This window comes from Hemibagrus wyckioides, linkage group LG15 (genome assembly GCF_019097595.1).
Source record: "Hemibagrus wyckioides isolate EC202008001 linkage group LG15, SWU_Hwy_1.0, whole genome shotgun sequence".
Classification (NCBI taxonomy): Eukaryota; Metazoa; Chordata; class Actinopteri; order Siluriformes; family Bagridae; genus Hemibagrus; species Hemibagrus wyckioides.
This window is the reverse complement of record NC_080724.1, coordinates 19,326,604-19,351,340: the sequence shown is the minus strand read 5'-3', so window position 1 is coordinate 19,351,340 and position 24,737 is coordinate 19,326,604. Positions and strand designations below refer to the sequence as shown.

The 24,737-nt window shown below is 41.6% G+C and overlaps 2 protein-coding genes across 2 annotated transcripts in view; both read left to right on the top strand.

Moving 5' to 3' along the window:
- Nucleotides 1-2,255, top strand: part of dgkaa (diacylglycerol kinase, alpha a) — a 57,672-nt gene extending 55,417 nt beyond the window's left edge. The window contains exon 24 of the mRNA XM_058409521.1: nucleotides 1,191-2,255. Coding sequence (XP_058265504.1) covers nucleotides 1,191-1,271 — 81 coding nt within the window. The 3' untranslated portion in view covers nucleotides 1,272-2,255. The remainder of the gene's footprint in view (nucleotides 1-1,190) is intronic.
- A 1,014-nt stretch (nucleotides 2,256-3,269) lies between these two features.
- Nucleotides 3,270-21,378, top strand: tamalin (trafficking regulator and scaffold protein tamalin). Its single transcript, XM_058410281.1, has 8 exons — nucleotides 3,270-3,551; nucleotides 7,216-7,268; nucleotides 8,663-8,717; nucleotides 13,272-13,374; nucleotides 16,091-16,184; nucleotides 16,599-16,665; nucleotides 18,426-18,492; nucleotides 20,697-21,378. Exons 1-8 carry the CDS (start codon nucleotides 3,378-3,380, stop codon nucleotides 21,209-21,211), a joined length of 1,128 nt encoding a protein of 375 aa, XP_058266264.1. The 5' UTR covers nucleotides 3,270-3,377; the 3' UTR covers nucleotides 21,212-21,378.
- Nucleotides 21,379-24,737: the final 3,359 nt, after the last annotated feature.

Here is a 24,737-nt window from a genome sequence, read left to right as displayed (position 1 = left end):
AATAAAATGCAAATCAATGTATAACTTTTTTGAAATGTGTTTTTCTGGATGTTTTTGTTGTTATTCTGTCTCTCACTGTTCAGATAAACCTACCATTAAAATTACAGACTGATCATTTCTTTGTCAGTGGGCAAACGTACAAAATCAGCAGGGGATCAAATACTTTTTCCCTCACTGTAAGTATCCTTTTACAGGGGAATCTACTCGTACCTGAGGGAATTTAAATATTAATAGAATGCTCTTAACGGCATTTCCACACTCACACACTGTACACAAATCTCCTTCAGCTCTTCTGCTGATTCGATCCATGACGTATTTATGAGCTATAAATTATAAAAGGTGTAATCATCGATATGGTGAAGGATATTTATGGTGTGTTTAGCAGGCGTTAAGGAGTCTCCAGTGTCAGAACTTCAGAGATGAAGCTGTATGTAACTTTAAGAAACAACTTTAAGGAAATTTTGTGTCGTATTAATGTAAAGAAATGGAACTGGAGAGTGTGATGTCCTTTCAACGCTTATATATAGTCATATGAAGCTATGTAACCGGGAGCTCCTGACCAACTCATAGTTTAGCTCAACATCTGAGTTCATTATAGATAACACCAACTCCTCCATGTTGAAGCCCTCAGATGCTCAATGATGGAGATACAGCATATGTAGAGTGTTAGGTTGTGTATTGATTAGGAGGTCATCATCCTCAAAGTCCACAAATGGTTGGCATCTTCTCTGCGAATATCCAAAATCTTCATGAAGTGGAGTCCAACTGGAGCTGGTGAAATCTCTAGAGGACTCGGGATCCTGGCATCGGATATGCAGATATACACTGCTGAATTTATTCACAAACACCAGAGTGTTTTGTTTGAGCACAAAATTTAACATGCTAGTTGCTCTACTTGATGATAAACGATGATGTTACCACGGCAAGAGGTTTCGTAGTACAGAGGCTTCGTAGTAAAGCAACTTGAGACCTGCAGCGATAAAATCAGTGTGTGTGTGTGTGTGAACGCAGGAGAAGTTCACTATAACATTGTGCACCCTACTGTCTTATGTACAATTGCTTCCATATGACTATTCACACATTCACAACAGAATAAAGATCATGTTGCATCTATATACATATATATATATATATATATATATATCATACATCATCTTGATCCATTTTTTTCTCTTTTTCCTTCTCTATAGATAAATATCACACACAAGAACCAAGCCTGCATGCTGATGGCTCCACAAGCCAAATCCTCCGGCTTCTTCAACCTAAAGTAGTGCACCTGCACCTGCACCTGCGTCTGCCTCTGCCTCAGCAACCTGTGGTCCATATATAGCAATTATATATATATATATATATATATATATATATATATATATATATATATATATATATATATATGGATGCTGAAATCAATGTGGCCAAACTGTGTGTGTGCATGTGTGTGTGTGCATATTGAAACGGATTATATATAATATATATATATATATATATACACACACACATATACATAGAATATGATGCTTCGTTTCGTATTTATAAACCTTCCTGTGGTCTGAGGAGCTTTCGAAACTGTCACTTACCTCAGTGCATCAAGAATGCAGTGTTAGTTTTACCTGATCCCCGGCGTGCCATTTAGCGTCCTTCACCATAGCCAGAAGGTCCAGATCACAGCAGCAGTTACCCTTACGGCAAGATCCACCGCTTTCGTTTTCAGTGACCTACATCTTCTACGGCTTTAGAAAATACTAATCACCATTAACATCAAGTTATAAACCGGCTGTATTAGTTGAGGTGTTAGGGTTTAGAGGGAAAAATCCCAGCGTTGATTATGAAGATTGCCAACGCAGCCTGTAACTGTGTTTACACCTGAATAGTGCGGTGTAATATTTAGATAACATATTAATCATTTTAAAGGAATGATTTGACACTTCACCTGGTTTACGCTCAAGTTAGCTCCTAAGAGATGCTCGATTCTGGCTCTTTAAACTGACCATCCTGCTAGACTATATAGTACATTTTAACAGCTCGAAGTTTATTTTAAGTTTATAACTTAACTGTGTTTCAAACTTCTCTCTTAAACAGATAGATATCACACACACAAACACACACGAGATACACACGCACATGCTTTTAAGAGTAGATTGCGATAAGTCACATGCCTTTTAAGAGCTTTCTCTTTCTCTAGCTTATCTCTTGAGAATGTAGATCTTATTGCTTGTAAAATTGACTGAATAAATGTCACAAAATGTTTAATTAAAGCCTCACTCGTTCTTTTTTTTTCTTCTTTATCACATGCACTTAGGGATTTGAGCCGAGAGAAATAGATTCATCAGCTACTCATTAATTAAAGAAAAGGGGTGTAGTACGCGTTCTTGAACACTAGATGGCACTGTTTTTATTTACTCAGGTAAAGGAAAGCTTATGGGTTTGTATCCTGTATCTAGTACTATAAGATAAATGCTAGAGCCTGTATCCTATACAAATACTTCCAAATAACCTTTTTTAATACTTAACATAAGGAATAGAATGAAAGTTCACTCATATTAGTATCTGGAATTGAATATAGGAGTTGTATCTAAAAGTTGTAGGCTTATAAATGTATTGTATTTGTTCTTTAAACTTTATTTATTAAGCAGTTTTTAGTTATGAATCCAAAATCTCAAACATTAAAACTTAGAAAAAGATAATAAGTAAGAAACGTGTATAATTACATCAAATATCTAAACTTTGAATAAATAAATAAGTAAATATTTTTAAAATGTTATTTTAAAAAATAAAAAATTTTGTTTTTTACGGATTATTACTGATGAATTATTGCTAATTTAAGGATAATTATTACTACTTATCATTATTATTATTACTATGACGCTGTATAGATTAAAGAATAGAGCGTGTTATTAGGCGTGTCTACATTTTTTTTTTTTTACAAGATTTCTTTAAAATAATTATATTTTAATTTTCCACACTCATCCATAGAAAAGCACAATAAAGTCTAGCTTCCTTCCTTGTTGTTCCCGATTTTTTTTTATTTATTTACTTTTTTGTGTTATTAGAATTTTAATCTCTAACTCATCTCGTGCGTCAAGTCAAGTCACGGTACACTTCACACAAATGAAAGACAACAAAAACATCACTGTTCTCGCCGTCCAATCAGATCTTTCACAGTTGCGCAGACCCCGCCCACCACGCCCCCATCCCACTCTCACACACACACACGCCTCATTTGCATACCCCCCACCTCCTCCTCCTCCGGTGCTTAAGCTCTAGTTTAGTGAATGTGTGTTCATAGATACCGAGGCGCGCGCGCGGTAGTAGTATTAATAGGCTATAAATAAATTCACAAACTCGTGTTGTTGTTGTTGGTTCGGACGCGTCGGATCATGAAGAATATGACTTTCCGACGTGTTAAGGACAGCGGGACGGGCAGCGGGGATATTTACTTTTCATCCTCCAAATCGGATAGTTGTAGAAGCGTGGATTTACCCTCGGTCTCCTCGGACGTTTATAAAGCCCTGGCATACTCCGGAGGCACGCTGCCGAGAAACTTTAAGAAGGTAACAGAGCATATTGTCTATAACTCTTTATAACTTTTTTTTTGGGGGGGGTGGGGTAATTCTGTATTCAGTCTAACCTGAGACGTTAAAACAGAGTAACATTCAGTGTATAAATTGCACAAAAAACCTGTTTGTGAAAGTAATAAAGTATTCTTTGCAATGCCACCAGCACGAGCCACTTGATAAGAAATTCAGTTAATTAATAAAACTGTCTATTGCATATTTAGTATTAAGTGTTGTAATCATTCGTTGCTTTTATCTGTTTATCTGTTTTATCTGATGAAACCCCGAGCAGTCTTTACTGCACAGCCTCCGGCTTAATTAGGGCGCGTGCAACTGTTCTGCTTAATTTACAGCAGAAACGCCAACGCACGCGCGCGCGCTCAAACGACTCTAGCGAAGCCTCCGTGTTAACAATCAAATCATGAAGTGGCTTCTTTTCGTTATTAATGGTCTTTTCTCTGGCTGACGTGCAGTTGTGCACTTGTAAGCGCCTTTCTTAAACTATTTCGCACCTGCATCCGGGTGCGCGAGGCATTCACACCTGCTTTACTATTTGCATGTGTTAGCAGCACATGGCAGCATCTGAGTCACCCTGTACAACCCCCAGCACGAAGATACTAACTCAAGCCTACACAAGTCTAAGTTTTAATGCCCGACCTGGAAAAATTGTTTTGAAGGTCATTTTGCACGCACAATGGTGCATCGGCTCTGTGCTGGTGAATCGAGGTGAAGTTTGGTTGCTTGTTTTATTGGGCACTTTCAGAGCATATGATGTGTATAGATTTGCATTTGGTTCAATTTGAAACCCGTGACATCACTAGGACACTATTGTTAGTGAAATAGGGAAGTGTGACAGACAATAATATGTTGATTTAAACTATATATATATATATATATATATATATTAGTGCTATAATTCCTCCTGACTTAGTTTCAGGCTGATGCTGTCCTACAAGTCTGTGAACCAGTATTGATGTATTCATTGATAGAGACTTCAAAGCACTTTTGTACGTTGCTCTGGATACGGGCGTCTGCTAATGTCAACGTAATGTGCACTCTATTGTGTCAAAAACATGTAGGAAAAGTGCGAAAGGTGTATACTTGAGAGTACCACTCCAGTGACAAAGCAGGTAGTGTGTTGTCCTTCTGCTGATGGTATAGACCAGAAAGACTCAAAAGCCTGAGGGGGAAGTTTCACTGAGAGCATGGAGTGCTCACTATGAAGTGGTAAGATGATCTTAAAGCTCTAGAGGTAGAAAAGGGCGAAGAGAAGGTCAGAGGTGTATGGAAATTTAAGGAGAAAGTGACTCCTCTACAATGTATGGACCAGTTTACGCCTTCAAATAGTCTTGACTTATAAATCTCCCAAGTTTGCTCTATGTCTGAAATTCTCCAAGCATGTCAGACTTGAAGTTTCACACCGTGACCCCATCGGAGTTTTTACTCACGAGAGCCGTTCATCTCTAGAATGAGTCTCTGTTGTATTAAACGAGAGAAACTGGTGTCATTTCCAAGCTTGAAAAGCTATCTGGTTGCTCATTTTACCTCCACACATATGGAAGAGTGTTCATGCTCAGCCATGGTGTTAGTGTCCTTACATCCTCCTGTTTAGACCACCCACACACTCACTCTTAAATCCTGACCAAAGCCTTGACCCCCAAACTCATTTGACGCACTGTAAGCAGTAAGTAGCCTGTAGTACAATGGACCCCCACTGTGTGGCTGCCCAGGCTCTTTACGAGGCTGTTCAAGCAACAGTGGACACATTCTGTATTGTTTGAAATTGCGTTTTTGCGTCATTCGGCACTGTTTAGGTCGTCATTTCGGTGACCACGGGTCATCACGGCTGCCCAAGTCACCGGCTGGGTGACAGGAACCGGATCTTACGCTCGATCTCACCAGTGTCAGATAATTGACTGTGAATTGTGATTTAAATCCGTCCACCTAATTATTCCGAGTGATCTTGGGTAAGCGTGACCAATGCTGATGTCCGAGGCTCTCGGATTACAAAAGACAGTTTGATGTGAATCAGTGAAGGATTTCTTCTTAAATCAAACTGGAGTTTTGTTGCTTCCGCTGGTTCGAGATGTATTGGATTGCACAAACCAAAGGTTGCTGTGTGTGTGTGTAGAGCCATCAACACATTAGTGTTTATAATCAGAAAGTGAATTTCGACTGTGATGTTGAGTTTACTAGGTTCTAGCTGAGCTGTTCTAACAAACAGGCACTCGGTGAATATAGCAGAAAACGTTTTCTCTGCTGAAAGTGTTGGTGCTGTGTGAGAAATAGACAACAAATGAACCCAAAATAAACTACCTACCTGCATAAACTACCTGCTAAGTGGCTCAGTTAGATGGCTAATGTTGACAATTGTTCAAACGACACTGTGCAAGTTAGCTAGGTTTTTTGCTAAATGATTCTGACTCCCCTAATAAATATGAAAGAAAGAACGAAGTGATAGTTTATTCAGGATGGTGCTTGTGCCCTGGGATTTCAAACCACAAAGCAGAACTAAAACTAGCTTAGCTATATGATAACCCTGTTGCTAGGTTATATCAATAACAGCTAAAGTTAGCACATAACTAGCATTATGTATTCAGTCAGAACTGCATAAGAAAACTAAATAAGTTGTGTGAGGTAAATTAATTCATATCACAAATAAAACTGTTAGATAAGTCACTGGGTTTTGTTTATATGGTGTAGAGTACATGTATAGATATTTAAACTATTAAAAATTACATGAGGCGTCCTTTTTAAAAGACTTAAATGGGTCTCGAGGGGAATGTCAAACCCTGATGGTGAGTGTATATATATGTGTGTGTCGTGAGCATTGATGTGAAGGAACAGAGCCACCAATTGCTAGTTTATGAAGAGTCCACTGTAGTCCACCTCCTACACCCAAACCAGCCCCCAGGCCACAACAGCATATTGTGTGTCCGACAGAATCCCCCCCCCATTACAACCACCCCCAAGGGAGCCTCTGGGCCGCTTGGAAATAAATGAAGTCATTGAAGGCCATTCTGTAAGTGTATGAAAATAAAGAAAGGCAGCGTTTTACTAGAGCAGAAGGGCTCGGGGTACAAAGTACACTTTCACTGCAGCAGCACTTTAGGGCATTGAAGGTGAAAGCAGAACACAGAACACAGAGGTGTACACTAGCACCAGTCCCTTCACACAGTGGAGGCTTGGGTGGGTCTCGTGTGGATTTGGCTCTTACCTCAATGCTGTTATTGTGCTGATATGCAAGCAGTTCATTGCCTACACACTCACACAAGCGACGGATCAAGACAGTTCGGCAGTTTCCTTCAAACACCACATAGCACTTGTGTCTGAGTTAGCAAAAACTAGTGTAAAGTTGAGGAAGTTGTCGAAACGGTGAGAGCCTGTTTGCAGACATGCATTTCAGGTTTTATCTCTTGTCTGATCTGACCACAGTGTACCTAACAAGACGCACGTGTGCACTGGACTTTCAGGGATTTTCAAATGTTTGTCCTTCACGTCAGAGTATCTCCATAACAAAGGAGGTTTGGGTTTTTTTCCCCCACTATAGTTGTGTTTAAACCAGTACAACCTTTGATATCAAAAACAGGCTTTACATTAGAATTTGGTTGGATTTTTCCCCACTATAATCCCCCTCTATGTGTCTGCCTTTCATTCTCAGAATGCAGGACTGCAGAAGTGGAAGCCCCTCACGCTACCTCCAGAGCCAGAAAGGTACTTCTGCATCTTTTACCATCTTTTCTCCTTTCTCGGTTTCACTTTAAGTGAAATTCACATTGTTCGAGTGTCTGGATGCGTCAGAGTCATTTCCCCAAACTAATAGCGTCAGACTCGCGCAACATTTCACCATACATCCATCATGGGACTCATTTGGCACAGCTTCAGAAGCACAAAGGAATTTCTTACAACAAAATTTAGGGGGGGGGAAAGAGCGACATGCAGTCAGGTGTATTATTGTGAACTAGTGATCTGATGACGAACATTACCCCAGAAGTAGTTTAATTATTAAGTTTTTTTCCACATATAATGCAGCGAGTGAAGTTTTTTTTATCCGTTTATTTTTGGGAAATCCATGATTCCTGTTTTAATAAATAGCTGTAAGTAGTCATCCACAATCGTCATTTTTTTTTCCTTTGGAAGATAAACGCAGCTTGTCATGGAAAATAAAAAAAAAGCCCCAGAAAATCCTTTCGGACTTTACACAGCACTGACACTGGAGACTCCTTCCTTAAACACTAAATAAATGCCTCTGTACAGGTGTGTGAGACTAAACACCTTTGGTAAACAACACACCTAGTTTAGTAAATTCTGTGCAATATCCGCCGTTACTATAGCAACAATAACGCGTTAGAATGAGGATGTCGATCGTTGGATAGGATAAATTAGTGTCTTGAGGTCCTTTCGTTTATGTATATCATCCAAAGTCGTATCTCCTTCAGTGGACCATAAATCAGGTACAGGTTGTCCTGTCCTTCAGTGTCCAGTCAAATCGAAACACGAATTCGAAAATTTCCTTCGATGTTACTCCACGGTTCCCCGTGGTCACTGCGGATGGACACTGACGCCTTTCGAAGCTATGAGAAAGAGGAAATGTGGTTTGATGAGGAGAGCTGACCTTTCATAAAGGCACACCCATGATTGTTCAGACCTAATCAAAACTCTCAGCTCTGTTTGTGTGTGCTTCATTGAGCTTTTTTCATGCTACACAAACACTTCAACGTCATTCTACAGTTCTGAAGTGATCTCTCTCTCTCTCTCTCTCTCTCTCTCTCTCTCTCTCTCTCTCTCTCTCTTTGAGAGAGCTCTGTAGAGAGCTCCGTATAACTAAAGCCAGTGCTTGACCAATGGGTTGTACATTTTGTGAAGCAGGAATTTGTTGTAAAGTCAGCTTTCAAACCAGTCTAGAGAAACAAAAATATAATTTTATCATCATCTTTTGAAGCCATGACTCACAGAATCGAGTATGTAACAGGACATTCACAGAATACCAAAATAATGACATTATCAGATCTCATGTTTGACAACAAAGAGAGGATCGGAATCTCAGATAAACCGTGCTATATATCAGCTCTAACGATTCAAAACTAATCCAAAACCTGTGTCCACAGGAAAACGGTCCTCCTGGAGAAGAAAGAGGATGAATCGTTCGGCTTTGAGCTTCAGGTAAGATGGGTTTCTTTGTGGTGTCTTTAACTGGATTTTTTCCACACAGATCAGGCATAACATTATGACCACTTACAAGTGAAGTGAATAAGACTGAGTATCTCCTCATCATGGCCCCTGTTAGTGGGTGGGATATATTAGGCAGCAAGTGAACATTTTGTCCTCAAAATTGATGTTAGAAGCAGGAAAAATTGGACAAGCGTAAGGATTTGAGCGAGTTTGATAAGGGCCAAATTGTGATGGCTAGACAACTGGATTAGAGCATCTCCAAAACTGCAGCTCTTGTGGGGTGTTCCCGGTCTGCAGTGGCCCATGGAGGCCCCACCTCACAACTTAGAGGACTTAAAGGATCTTCTGCTAACATCTTGGTGCCAGATACCACAGCACACCATCAGGAATCTAGTGGAGTCCATGTCTCAATGGGTCAGGGCTGTTTTAGCAGGAAAAGTGAGACACAAAGTGGTCATAATGTTATGCCTGATCTGTGTAAAAGTTTAGTAGTTTAGTGTGAATCAAATTAAAAGACTAAACTATTTTGTAACCAGTTTAGACTGGATTTAGTCACAGAGCATAATAGCTAGCTTGTTAGCAAAGTAGGATAATGGTTTTATGACACAGGTTAGCTTAACAGTATAGCTAGCCAAAACTGGATAATCGTAAGCTAGCATAATGACACCGTTTGCCTACTAGCTTGCTAAAAGACTTGGCTAGGCTAATAATATATAACAAAATATGCTAGCTCTGAGTTAGTAAATTAGCTAAATGAAGTAGCTGGCCAGTTTTAGTGCAAAGCTGTGCCAAAGCTACAGTCATTTCATTAAGATAATACTTTTACAGATTTAACATTCTTTTTTCTTCGAAGAAGCAACACTAAAATGTGCTGTGAATAATTTCTCTTCATTTCTAGCGCACTCTGTTCACCTCCTTGGCATCGTAGCTTCCCTTATTTTATCTTCCTCTCCCTGTACAATAGTCCCTCTTTGAGGGCTTGTCCTCTGAGCGATTATGAAGACCTGAATCTATCGGTCACGGTCATGACACCGCTGTCTCGATGAGTGTATGCCAGATATTTGGTTTATATTTAGTGGTGGATGGCTCGGGCTATTGTAGGACATTGGACCCCGCCTTTCCTGTTCGGCCTGGTTCAGGATGTGACATCAGAGCACTGTGTGATATAAAGTTTTAGGCTGGCTTTCACAGTCTGTTATCAAAAAACACTGTGGTTATTTTATTATAATAATAATAATAATAATAATTATTATTATTATTATTATTATTATTATTATTTTTTTTTTTTTTTTTTACGTCTCATGAAGCATGGGTGGTTGTGAGATCCCGGCACAGAGAAATAGGAAGAGTAGAGAAACATTTGGTAATGCTTTAAAATCAGCGTCAAATTTCATACCGTAATTCATAATGATCTCCACATTTCCGAGCATCCTTAGTCAATACGACTTTGGGGATCTTGCATCAGCCGACGCACTCTTACTAGCCTTAGAATTTCACCACATCGGTTCAATGAAGTTTGTGGGTGAGATAAATTTCCCCTTTCTTAGTTCAGTGAAATTTTTACCCTTTTTCTCTCAGCGCAATCGAAGCGATGAAATAGCACAGATGTTAGTCAGCTTTACCTCTTTCTATGACTGGGCTTACTTTCAAGACACCCTCAACTGCTACACTGTTAACCTCAAGTGCATTGCCGGGGTTTATGTGTAGGAAGCAATACATGAGACTTTTGCTCACAACTCACTCAAGTAGTAGATGTTTTTTCCTGACAAACAGTTGGCAGGTTTTATTTCCTACTTAACTGGGTACTGTACCATCTGTGTATGGTATCTGAAACTTCCCGTGTGAAAGTTCTGTAAGTTATTTGTATGGTAATCTGTAGCCATGTTGGAGATCTCCACAGTTACTATGGTAACTAGTTACGGTTCTATCCGTGACATGGTTTTATTGTGAGTTAACTCATGTGGTGTTGATATTGTGTTGATATTTTACATGGAAGATTGAACCAGGGTTTAGGTTAGGTCCTCTAGGCATAATACTGGTCAAGACAACAATTGTCTTAGTGTTTGTTTATTACGGTTATAAATCACTCATGTCCACTGTATCCCCATCTGGTCTCGGCTTCTGTCTTGGTCTCAGGCCCTTTGGTCTCTGTTGGTGTGGATTTTGAGCGTGTCTTTTCTTGGTTTTTGTTGATGTGGGTCTTGGGAGTGTCTCTGTCTATTCTGGTTCAGTGTCTCTGTCTATTCTATTCTGTCTTCATTTTGGTGAAGGTCTTGAGCTTGTCTTGGTCTTTGCTGGAGTGAGTCCTGGGCTTATCTTGGTGTCTATAGGAGCGAGTCTTGGGTTTGTCTTGGTCTCTGTTGGAACAAGTCTTGGGCTTGTCTTGGTCTCTTTTAGCGCAAGTCCTGAGCTTGTTTTGGTTGGTCTGGATTTTGGATATGTCTTGCTTGATATCTACAGCACTATCTGTTTTTTATTTTTTTGGGGTAAGTGGGGTTAAAAATGAATAGCAAACATTAACTGAATGTTGCATATGCAACTTTATTATATGATAGAAATTCCGCATCCATTGTGCATCTCTTTCATTAATAATAAACATTTTCCAAATGGTTTACAACCAATTTATTTTGTCTCAGTAGTTTCAGTAATCGTAGTTGCTGAACAAAGCAGCCAGGTCAAAGGTCAGAATATTTAAGCAAATCATCATTGAAATATGTGGTGTTCATTTGAATATGCTTTTATTCAAGCAGATACCATGCAGGACAATAAGCAAATGAGTCTAACAACCGTCTCGATAATAAAACTGCTCTGTCCACTGTGAGACTTTAGCGTCTGCTCCATCCTACCAGAGCAGTTTGTTAGCACCACAAGAGGAAGCAGCTTCACTGTTTTGCATGTGGAAGCGCTACCAGTAATCTGCCCGAGCTCCTCTTCCTGAAGTGATAGTTTTATCTCCACACGGCCGACTGCATCACACTTCCTGCACGGTTAACGTTTGGAGTGAGAATGAGTTGGATCCTGAACACTTTATAACACCCAGCGGCTCATGGTGGACACGGTGAACATTTCTGGACTTCTTGTTCCTCCTTTGAACGGTGTTACTGACCCGAACATCGCTCAGCAGGGCTTCAACTCTGACCTCAGGATCTGCTGTTCTGACAAAATCCTGAAGAGTTTCAGTTCCTGGTAAAAAGCCTCTGCCACCAGTTGAGCAACAAACTTGTCTTAGTGTATCAGATTACTGCAAGACATGTTCTGTTTCACGTTGCCCTCAACAGAAAAAGAAGAGAAGAACAGCCTTCTGTTTCAGAATGCTAAAGCAGTTTCAGGTTCACGTGTTAAATGAGGATGTTTCCTGTGTGACCATGAGTCTGAGGTTACTTACGACAGACTGGTTAAACTGTCGCTCAGAAATTTGACCAGCTCAACTGTGGGAAATTATAGCCGAGTGTTCAGTGATGAGGTCTTTTCAGCCCATGGTGCTGATAAACAAACACCTGTATGAGAAAATGTATTCAATCAGACGTTTTCTTTATTAATTCTATACAAAACCGACAGAGTTCATCATTTTAGCACTGCGCAAAGCCATGTTCAAATTATTTCTGTCCATTTTTAACCTCAGCGGACTTCCGATTTCCAGACACGTCTTCACGTCTTTTCCAGACGTGTCATCAGTAGGTCGCATGACCATACCACATATGTGGGTTTTCCCTGTGCTAGATATTTAATAACTTGACTAAAACCTCTCAGAAGCATTGATTCTCTTACAAGTCTAATCTAATCAACATCAGTTGTTTATTATTCTGCTTTAAACGCCGCTAATACTTTAGTAGTATTTTGGTGGAAAACCCCATGCTGAAGAAAAAGTGTGAAACCTCTTTTCCTCCACAGGATATAATGAAATGTTTAGCAGGATCTGTAATTCCTTTCTTTTAAAAAATGATAAAATATGGCCTTCAGACACATTCATAATCTGGATTAAAAACGTAGAAATACTCAGTTAATAATTCCCATACCTCGTTATATAAAACTAATCCATTGTAAATAAGGCTTAAGGTTCTAGTCAGTTTACTCCGTGTTAGCACACCATGCCGAGTTCACTTCTACAAACGACCCTGCGATTTCCTTTTCTTTATTTTAGAAATGGCGCTAAACAACATTCTGCACATTGAAGTGACTGTTTCAGTTTGTGTCTTCTTGCTGTTGTTTTCTTTTCTTCTACTCACAAGCCACATAGCTGCAGCGCAAAAGATGTCTCGGCTGAGAGTAAACTTATACGAAAACATGAAAATTGAGAGGGTTTCATTCGTAACCGTCTGGCAAACAGCTCCAGGGTGTAAAGAACGCCTGCAGCTATATCTGCTATAGAAAGTCCGGATGAGTCACTGTTTTGTTGGTGAAACCACACCGTGTGCAGGCTCCTCATACCTTCTCCTCTGTGTTTACATGTCTGAGCTCTGCATACGTTCACTCGTGTCTGGCTAGCAGACGTCCTCAGACCGCGAGTAATCCGTTTTCCCTGTATTTCCCATTTATTTGTTCCAGACGTACGGGCTGCATCACCAGGACGAGAACTCCGTGGAGATGTGCACGTTTGTTTGCAAAGTCCAAGAGGACAGTCCAGCTAAGCTCGCCGGTCTTAAAGTGGGTAAGTGTGTGCAAAAGTACATAAACACCTCACCCGCTGGGTTTGCTCAGGCTTCCAAACTGGTATTTGACACCCGGATGTAAAATAACAGTAATTAGGGGGAAAAGGGACGGATGGGAAGATGAAAGACTGATGCAAATTTTTTTTTTTTTTAAAGGCGCGCACACATTTATACCGGTAGTGTCACATGGGCCAAAATTTCCTTTGGCATATCTGCAGGCAAGCAGTGTGAGGGAACTTTACCAGGTTTTTGCTTTAGAGTTCTACCCCGCCTTGTTTTGTTACCCCGTGGCCTCTTGTCACTGTGTCAACACCGGAGCAGATGCGTGTGCCGGGAAACGCAAATAGCACTAACGTGTGTTACCAGTTTTTCAGTCAACAAGCCCTGCAGCGGTTCGCTGGTAGAAAAGCCACAAGTTCAGGACTTCCTCTGAGACGCAACGAGGCCGGATGCTGCTGCGAGGGCCGGTCTCGGTTACTCAAGACACGAACCTCATCATAATTACCTAATTAACTCCGTGAACCATTTCTAAAATACAGGTTCTCTTTTTACGATGATATTAAATGACTTCTATAGTTGCTTTTTAGACCGTTTTATTTTAAGTGAGAATAAGGTCAGTCCAACACATAACTGCGATTAGACGAGGTAGTTATGGTGTAATTATAGTTTCTTTACATAATAGATCACTGCTAAAGGAATGGCGTGACTGTAGTATAATTGCACATACACGCACAGTCACACACACACACGTGTGCATGGATGTTTATCAACAGTGTGCAATAAATTTCTCTTCACTTTTTAACCTGTAGAAATGTTCAAACTTATACTAGTAGCTACTAACTAATACTAGTAGCTACTAACTAATACTAGTAGCTACTAACTAATACTACTAGTTTTTGGGGAACGAATCAACAAAATCCAGGTGAAATTAAATGAAATTGAAATGACCGTCTAGCGTGTTTGTTGAGGTCTGTCCACTTCAGCCGAATGTGAGTCACAAGAGCAGAAGGATGAGGAGGGAAGGTCCTGAGGGCCATCAAAAAAAAAAAAAAGATTATTTAAAAAAAAATATTTAACTGACTAAATATTACTCTAGAAACATGTGATTATGAAATCTACCTATTAATAATCATCACATGTTTCATATAGTCATAATTTCAGACGTAAAGGAAAAAATTTGGGCGTGACCGGAGTGCGACTCACTCTTGTTTTCTGTAAACACACTCCGGTCAGTGAACCCGAACTCCCGAGTCGAGAGTTGATCTGTTGACCTGCTCTGCTGCTTCTGCTCCGTGCCTTTTGTCATTTCATAGAAAGGATTAGGAAATAATACAAACCTTTGTGAGGTTGCTATGAGGTTTTTCTGGTCCGGTCACTGATCAGCTGGTGAAATGCATGATGGCGCTTTTCCAACTGAAACAGACCGATCTGAGATCAGCTGTGCGGCAGCTTCACCCCACATGGCCGGCGGTTTCATTTCCTACATTCTCTGCATGCTTTGCTCTATTGTCCTCCTCAGCTCGCCTCTCAGACCGTCCTGACCTCGTCACGTTCGGCCGAGAGAGCAGGCTTCAAAGAAAAAATCTGATGTTATATCTCAATCCATGACTGAAATTAACTGTGTGAGACACACAATCAGTGTGTGTGTTCATTTGTCTGCCTGTGTGTGTGTGTGAGAGTGTGTGTGTCTGTCTGTCCCTGTGTGTGTGAGAGAGTGTATGTCTGTCTGTCCCTGTGTGTGTGTGTGTGTGTGTGTGTGCATGTGTGAGAGAGAGTGTGTGTCTGTCTGTCCCTGTGTGTGTCTGAATTTCTGTCTATCCCTGTGTGTGTGTGTGTGTGTGTGTGTGTCTGGGCTTGGGTGGGTTTTTGTTTGTACATGTCTGTCCCTGTGAGTGTGTGTGTGTGTGTGTGTGTATATGTCTGTCTGTCTGTCTGTCTGTGTGTCCCTGTCTGTGTGTGTGTGCCCGAATTACTGTCTGTGTCCCTGTGTGTGTGTGTCTGTCCGTTCCCTTGTGTCTGTCCGTCTGTCTGTCTGTCTGTCTGTCTGTCTGTCTGTCTGTCTAAAAATAGCACCTTTACAGACGTTGGCACAAAAGTATACTATCCATAGAAAGTAGTCATAAGAAAGGAGACCTGACACTCAGATTCATGAAAACGTTTTAAAACTCTGCAACATATTCAACTGAACAAACCAGATGAGATCATATTCCCCTAAAACACCTCCTACAAGTCTTATTAAAGTCAAGAAGTCAGTCGCGTCATATTTAGGGAAATTCTCCTCGTCTGCTCAGAGAAGACACTCCGGTCTCGTCACCTCAGGCTCTGTTTTGAAAACTGGAGAGAAGATTGTGTCGCGCTGACAAAAAGAAACGAACCAATCAGGACGACAGAGCGTCACTTCCTGATCAGTCATGTTGCCTGTAAATTCAGAAGCTCTTGTGCAAGCTTCCAGGCATACTTCCAAGGCTCTGGGTCACTGACTGGAAGATCAGGGTTCAAGCCAAGTTGCCACTGTTGGGCCCTTGAGCAAGGCCCTTAACCCCACCTGCTCCAGGGGCACTGCATCATGGCTGACCCTGCGCTCTGACCCCAACCCCCAAGGACGGATATGTGAAGAAAGAATTTCACTGTTCAGTAATGTATATGTGACTACTTAGGGGAGAGTGAGAATGTTTATTTTTAACACCGCTCTTCTGTCTTCGTCTCTGTCCACAGGCGACACCATCGCCAGCGTCAACGAAACCTCCGTGGAAGGACACCGCCACAAAGACATCGTCCACCTCATCAGAGCATCCGGCAACAGCGTGCGGTGAGAACACTCGTTCTTCCTCCGTCATTTTATTCCAAATTACTCGCAGAGTTCGGGTTTATTAAGTCTTGATTAAAACCACACACACGCTCTCGCCGGGTAGTAAAAGATAAAACGAGCTGTGAAAATAAACGAACGCTCGTTTCTCTGGAGCGAAAGGCGAGGCGTGTTCCTGAACCACATGAATGAGAAACGAGCAATTTGCTTTGCTGATTAAGGCACAGAGCGAAGCTGTAAATAAAAAAGTAATAAAGAAATAAAAAGCTCATATCCTGGTCTTGAAATCAGATACACGTGTCGGATGCTCGTAAACGTCCGAGCTCAGATGCCGGGTGTGTAGAGAAGGGTTTAAACACTGCTGTCATTGAAAAGGAGGAAGCGTGACGCTGACTGGTGTTACGTTTTTATTTCCAGGTTGGAGACGGTGTACAGCGACTCTATAAGGAAAGCAGAACTCGAAGCCCGTCTGCAGTATTTGAAGGTAAAAACAAGCAGGTTTCTGATTAAACCCTTGCACATAATGCGTGAGGAACATGAAATGGCCCGCCTTGTGGCTTTCTTTGTGCGCGTCTGTTGCAATGCACTTGAAACACACACACACTCGCCAGCCCCACCCGTCCACCTCGCACTCCACCTGTTCCCATGTTTCTGTGCCCTCATAATCCTCCTCCTCCTCCTCGACATACCAACAGCTGAACGAACGTTACGGAACAGAAGTGCGGCTCAGACACGCGTCCGTCTCAGCCCGCGTCGCTCGGGTGTAGCAACCAAAGCAGAAGTGGGTTTAACGCTGTCACGACACTGGCCTACGTCTGCTCAGACCCCACAAACAAGCTTCTTTCTGTTTACTTCCACTACTTCTGCTACGTCATAGAATTCTCAGATACGATCGGTCGGTTTTCTTCATTAACCGCAGCTTATACAATTCAGTTCAGTTCAAAAAAATTTATTTATCCCCAGGGCGCAGTATAAGGCAAAAAAAGTCTGTTAGTGCAAAAAACTTTGAATAAACATCTGTATAAAATATCTGTAAATAAATAGAAACTGTTTAAACTGTGAAAGTAGGTACTGCTTAATAGGCAGAAGAAGAAGGTGAAATACATGGATGCATTTATTATTATTATTATTATTATTATTATTATTATTATTATTATTATTATTATTATTAGGAATCTTTGTCAAGGATTGTGAGTAGACCCAAGAGTCCATGGGTCTATCAGAAGGAGTGTAGGGTTGGGGGTGGAAGAGGCTTATAATGTGGGTGATAACGTGGAGAACGGTGGTTACCGAGGTCCTCGTTTCTATAGTAACCGCTCGTCCACAGGAGTGGAACGGATTTAAGATCGTTCGAGATGAGGAAGCTTCATGTCATGACAGGGTTATGTAGAATTATCAGAAAGGAGGAGTAAATGAAAAATTAGCGCGGGACAGGAGGCGGGGCTTAGTGTCTTGTATCATCACCATGACCAAGATGGAGATATAGAATCAGCCTTGTAGCTCTAAAGCACAGCTTTAACAGAAATAGAGACGACTGTGAGACAGAATCAGTGTACAGCTGTCAGGACGCAAGTGCTAGCAGGAGCCGAGTCGCTAAATTCAGCTCTAAAATGCTCTTTAGGAAACGAGTTGTTCCTTAGTGCTGAATATAAAATATATATTAATGAATAGAAATTGTAATGACATCTCAGTGGTGTAAGAGGAATACAACACCAGAGTGAAGGTGATCAGGAAACGGTTAGCTTTAGGATGGTATCAGTAACAAAGTGTGTTATTTTCCTGAACTAGCACTCCATCTCTCTACGTTTCCTTCCTTAAAGTGATGGTTTAACCCATATTAGCTGTGCGTTAGAGCTACAGGGCTGATTTAACTAACAGAAATGTCATGAAAATCCTCCACAATCAAGACATGCTGAATTCCATATCTCCATGTTGGTCATGATCATGATACAAGACACTAAGCCCCGCCTCCTGTCCCTGCTATTTTTGCAAAATCATTTATTTAAAAATAATACGATTATCAGGAGCAGGATTCGTGTGTGTGTGTGTGACCTGATGTAGGTTCTAACATTTGACCAAGCAACAGGAACACTAACACAGCGTGACAAAGGAAACGCACATTGTATTCAGCTAACACTCACCACTTCTGTTTTTTTTTTTTGTTTTTTTTGTGGAGTTAGACAAGCCTCGTGGTTGCAATCACATGTTCTGGACACTAACTGCTCTGTCATTCTGTCTCCTCAGCAAACCCTGCATGAGAAGTGGGATGAGTACAGATCTCTAATGGTGCAGGAGCAGAGACTCGTACATGGTGAGGATTCAGTACTGTAGACCTCGGCCAGTAGCAGACGTGATCAAGCAGCACCTTGTATTAACGCCTGGCCTGAATAGACTAGTGTGTGTGTGTGTGTGTGTGTGTCACCCAGTGGTGTCGGTGCTGCCTGTTAGCGGTGTAAGAGTGTGTGTGTGTATATATCACCCATTGGTGTTGGTGCTGCCTGTTAGCTGTGTAAGTGTATGTCTGTGTGTGTGAGTGTGTGCGCGCACATGTCTGCCTGTCAGCTGTGTGTGTGTAAATGTGTAGGTTTGTGTATGTGTAGATGTGTGTGTGGTGTGTATATCACCCAGTGGTGTTGGTGCTGCCTGTGTGTGTGTAAATGTGTCGGGGTGTGTGTGTGTGTCACCCAGTGGTGTTAGTGCTGCCTATTAGCTATGTGTGTGTGGTTTCACACCTGTGTGTGTGTGTGTGTATATATATATATAGTAGGGATGCAACAATATAGTTAACCCACGGTTCAATACATACCGTGGTTTTTACCCACAGTTTTCAGTTCGGTTCAGATGGCTTGGCAAATTAATGTTTTTTTTTCCATTATTCTTTGTTTAGGTGACAGGAACAGTAAATATGTTAAGAAGAAAAAAACTGGTTTTAGTTGCAATTCTCTTTATTTTACTTAAATGCAAAAATCAACTTACACAATGAAAGTGTACTGAAAATAGTGAGGTATAAAAATTAGCGCTTGTATGACTTTATTACAGGAGACGGGTTTGGAGGACGGCGCTCTTTATTTCCCAGTCCGCTCTGTAATGACCAGTAACTCTCTGTAATGACCAGTCACTGTGAGATCACTCTCTGTTGCCCCCGAGCTCCAGCTATCTGTTATTAGAGCAAGACTTTGCGCTTTAACCGAAGCACTTTCAATTTTTTGCACGTTTTTCGTAGAGGTCGGGGAAAAAAGGCTCCCGCTTCCACACAGTGATCTCTCTGGGTGATGGAGCTGCAGATGTGTGGTCATGTTGGAAGTATTTCCATGTCCGTATCTAACTTGTGTGGAACACTGCTTAAACACAGTCATGTTTTGTTTACCGTTTTTGTTTCATCGGCATCATGGTCAACAACAAATGTCCCCACTCCACAGATCTGAATCACGGCGCTGCTTCCTCGTGTTTCTGTCTCACTTCACCGCTCTCCAGGGTTAGAGTGAAATCTGACACCAGCATCACAAGCATGGTCACCGCCACTAACTTTAGCGCTCACTGATTGGATATTTACTCGTGGGCAGGCGTGTCTGCCTCAGCACATAGACATACCGTGCAGGCAAACACACACAGGAGGTGCAGAGAGTAATAGAGCGCATGAAGGAAAAAAAGAAAATACCCCCCCCCCATTTTTTTTTTCAAACGCATGGTTATGGTTTTAAAGAAAAAAATGCAGTTCACATACGCGTATTGAACCGTGGAGGTCGTACCGAACGGTTCAATATTATATTGAGTATTGTGGCATCCCTAGTATATAGTCATAATGTCCTTTGGGGGGGGTTTATGTGTAGATGTTAGTGTGTGTATGTGAAGGTGTGGGTGTGTATGTGTAGATGAAAGTGTGTGTGTATGTGTAGATGTAGGGGTGTGTATGTGTAGATGTAGGGGTGTGTGTGTAAATGTATAAGTTTGTGTATGTGTAGATATAGGTGGATGTGTGTGTAAATGGATGTAGGGGTGTGTGTGTGTATGTAAATATATAGGATTGTGTGTGTGTAAATGTGTAGGTTTGTGTAGAGATAAATGTGTTTTCACATCTTGCATTGACACATTTCTAAGGTTTTGGAGGTGAGATTAAGGCCCAAGGAAACCGACTTTTCAAACCATGACATGCTGTCGAGTGCAAAAGTTTGTACACCCTCAGCACACTTTAAAATAAGCAGTAGTTACGTACAAGGACGAGACGAGACATACCACAGATTTCTCCAAAACCTGGAGACGGAGTTTCACAGACTTCCTGAAATAAGCGGTTTCGTTCTCACTCAGCAGGACAGTCAGTGGTCCAGAGCCAATTTTTTATCCTTTTTCCCTCTACAACAACATCTGATGTGATTTTTTAACCATGGAGGATACAAACTTTTGCACAAGCAAAGCTTTACCATGTTTAAGTCATTTTAATAGGAGGATTTAATAGTGATGTCTAAGAGCTTGTAGGTTTTTTATCCTCTCTAATGTATTTTCTCTCCTTTCTCCCAGGTATCGTGATGAGCGACGTGGCCGTGTACGAGTCTCTAGAGTCGGCCGGTTTGTACGGCAGCCTGGGCGCTCCGAGCCCCCTGACCACCCGCTCCCTCCACTGCACAGGCAGCACCAACAGCAGCGCGAGCCACCTGAGCGAGGACGACCCGCTCTACCAGACCTGCATCTACCAGCCCGGCAACAGCAAAGCAGACGGCGAGGACGCCAGCGACGGCTCCGTCAGCCTGGACGACAAACCTCAGCGGACACGTAACCGGCTTCTCCGACCCACCAGCGAGTTCTTCGCCTCGGCCAAGACGTCGCTGACCCGCAGCGCCAGCACACGCAGCTACCTGAAAGGCCCTTCGTCATCGGAATCGTCCTCCTCCTCGGCGCCCGCCGGAGAAAAGCAACAGTGTGGTGCGTTCAGCTCGCTGCAGAGGAAACCTAAACGCACAAGCATCAGACGCAGGCTGCTCAAATATATCCCGGGTCTGAACCGAGCTCTGGAGGAGGAGGAGAGCAAACTGTGATCCACTCAGGAGGAAAAAAAAGACACACAGCCAAAGACTGCAATCCAGACACCAGGAACGTGCCTTTGATTAAAACCCGACACCGACTCATTAGAAATCGAGTCACTGCTTAACGAATAGCCATAACTTTACTGAGACTCCGCCCCCAAACCCCACCCCATTGTAAATAGTATCCACTTTGTTGAACGTTGAAAAAAGTTGAACTGAAGTTGCCTTTCGTTGTACCGGACAGTTCCTGAAGGTATCGTACTGTCAGAGATCCAACATTTCCGACCTCTTATTCTCAAAGAACGAGGAGCGAGAGTCATCTAAGACACGCAAAGACCAAAAACTTTTAAAGATTGGGACCAAAAACTCCCAGCATGCAACACCGAAGCAACCAGAGCGTGTTAGTGTCTGCGTGTTTTCAGCACTCCGTTACTCTGTGCTGGTTAAATAAAACAAACAAAAAAACTGCCAATCACGTTTCGTTAGCAATCAATCGACTTGTACATAATTATTTTTCCTAATTTATTTATTTATTTTTTTGTTTTTGTTATTTTTTTTATTTTTTATTTTTGTAATATTTACAAAATGAAGGGTTTTTTGTTATTCTGTTTTATTGAAGGGCATTTTTTAAGTGTTGTTTTTTGGTATATTGTGTATTCATCCATCATCATTTTCTAGGAAAAAAACCAGAATAAATGTGTAATATGAGTTCTGTGTTGTGTGTCTTCACTTCACACCTCCTACACCCAACCTTTTGCGTATTTCATTTGGTGTTCATTCACATTTTCCTGAAATAACTTCTGCTGCTGCATCACGAAGTTTACTGTATAAATAAAGATTTATACACCCAAACACCCAAAACAACACCTTTTTTTTTTAACCGTCACCTGTGTGTGTGTGTGTGTGTGTACATATACAACAGGAATTGTACAGTATTATCTCAGTGTCTGAGACGGACTACTCGCAAGTTCAAATCGCACCAAAGCTAAGCTTCCACTTCTGGGCCCTTAACCCTTAGCTGCTCAGTTCTAAGGTAAATATCATGAATGTAAATGTGTCCTGGTGTTTCATTTGAAATAAAAACACAATGGGACACAATTACAGAGTTTAAAAATAAAAATCAGGGCAGATATGTCTTTTAGTCAAGTCAAGAAGCTTTTATTGTCATTTCAACCATATGTAGCTGACGCAGTACACAGAGAAATGAGACAACGTTTCTCCAGGACCCTGGTGCTACATAAAACAAATAAGTTGTCCAATGAGAGTAAGTTTAACGAGTGTTTGTATATACACCCATGAGGCATAACATTATGACCACTGAGAGGTGCCGTAAATAAGACTGATGATCTCATCATGGCCCCTGTTAGTGGGTGGGATATATTAGGCAGTAAGTGAACATTTTGTCCTCAAAGTTGATGTTAGAAGCAGGAAAAATGGACAAGCGTAAGGATTTGAGCGAGTTTGACGAAGGGCCAAATTGTGATGGCTAGACCACTGCATCAGAGCATCTCCAAAACTGCAGCTCTTGTGGGGTGTTCCCGGTCTGCAGTGGTCAGTATCTATCAAAAGTGGTCTAAGGAAGGAACAGTAGTGAACCGGCGACAGGGTCATGGGCGGCCAAGGCTCATTGATGCACGTGGGGGAGTGAAGGCTGGTCCATGTGATCCGATCCAACAGACGAGCTACTGTTGCTCAAACTGCTGAAGAAGTTAATGCTGGTTCTGATAGAAAGGTGTCAGAATACACAGTGCAGGACGGGTCAGGACTGTTTAGGCAGCAAAAGGGGGACCAGTGCAATATTAGGCAGGTGGTCATAATGTTATGCCTGATTGGTGTATGTTATAGTTTAATGCCTACGATCAGAAGTTTATAAAGATGCGTAGTAGATTCACTTACCGTCTCAGAGACGTAGCATAAATAGATTTATATCATTGATGAGATTTGACATAGTTGAAATTCGTAGAGTGTGTGTAATGAGAAAAGTTTGACTGCATTCTTCTGGTTCAGGGTTCAAACCCGACCTTATAGCATAGCGTCCTTGTGTAAGAACCTCGGTCTGTTTATAGCTGCTGTTGTTGGAATCTCAGGATAAAATGTGCAGGAATGAGAGAAAAATAAAGAGTGACCCCAAAATTCCTGCTCCATTCTCTATCTCTAGGCCACAGCTGAACCTTGGCCTCTGTGAGCTCACCGAATCACACATTGCCATGGAGCTTTAGGAGCATTCAAGGGTTTGTGGGAGAAAGGCTTTCACCTCAGTGTCTGCTCTGACCTGAGAGGTCGTGTAATCCTCCTCCCACTCCACTCTTTTCGCTCTTTTCTCTAACCCGGGCTTTGTGTCCTCCCTGATTGGATCATCTCGCTGTTTGGATGGCCGTCAGTTGTCATGCGGGGCAGCCCGGGTTTGGGTTTGTTGTGCTATTGTTTACAGCTAGTGACTGATAAAAGGTGTGGGGGGTAAATTGGTGGTTGACGTCAGCGATTACGACTATGGGCTTTTAAGAGCGTTCGGAGTGATTAGGGTTGTTAAAAGGCCTGAATACGTAACGAGCGTTTGTAAAAGGCTGAAGCAGATGAATGATGACGAGAGAGAGAGAGAGAGAGAGAGAGAGAGAGAATAATTAGCTCTGATTGTAGCAGTGAAGGAGGTGGTGTTATTAGGAATGTGGTATAGGTGTGGCAGTGTATTATACTTATTTATAGTGTGTGTGTGTGTGTGGGGGTGTGTGTGCGTGTGTGTGCGCGTGTGTGTGTGGTTCCTGACAGGACTATGACATCTGGAAAACAACAAATCATGTGACGTGATAAATAAACCACAGACGTAGCTAAAATGGGGATTTTCAGGACTGAAATATTTTATTACCAAACATCACACTTTACAGCGTAACACATCAAATACCACAGAATTATTATTCACACAGAAACTGAGCCCATTAATGACGGCAACACAGCCAACATTAGGAGTCTTTTGTATTTAAACACTAAAGGCATGCGTCCTTTAGTTTGTTTAATCGTTTTAATAATAGAATTTTATTGGCTGCTGGCTGCTATGGTGAAAAACAGGATTAGCCAATCAGAATTGTGCATTTCTTTGGAAAGCTTCTTGTCGGATACAGTAAGATGATAGCTGAGCGATCTGGAGGTTTATTGCAGGAGAAGGACATGAATATTCTTTTAAAAGGAGAAGAAGACTTTATTTTATCACATATACATTACAACACAGTGAAAGTCTTTCCTTCTCAGGGGTCAGAGCACAGGGTCAGCTATGATACAGCGTCCCTGGAGCAGAAAGGGTTAAGATCCTTGCTCAAGGGCCCAGCAGGGGAGCTTTAGCAGAAGTCCTTGAAGACCTTCTGCTCAGTAACCCAGAGCCTTAACCATCTGATCCACCTATTATTAATATTATTATGTAATGATAATAATATTCAGTAGAACTGGTTACAGCGCTCAGTTATAGAAAGGAAATGATGTCACCCAGATGAGCATGAGCTTCCTTTTGAGTCTGGTTCCTCTCAAGGTTTCTTCCTTATATCATCTC

Excerpts from the sequence above, each read along its gene's own strand:
- tamalin (XM_058410281.1), top strand. The coding sequence starts at position 3,378 with ATGAAGAATATGACTTTCCGACGTGTTAAGGACAGCGGGACGGGCAGC. Across the intron at positions 7,269-8,662 it reads CTACCTCCAGAGCCAGAAAG|GAAAACGGTCCTCCTGGAGA; the intron begins GTACTTCTGCAT and ends CTGTGTCCACAG. Across the intron at positions 18,493-20,696 it reads GGAGCAGAGACTCGTACATG|GTATCGTGATGAGCGACGTG; the intron begins GTGAGGATTCAG and ends CCTTTCTCCCAG.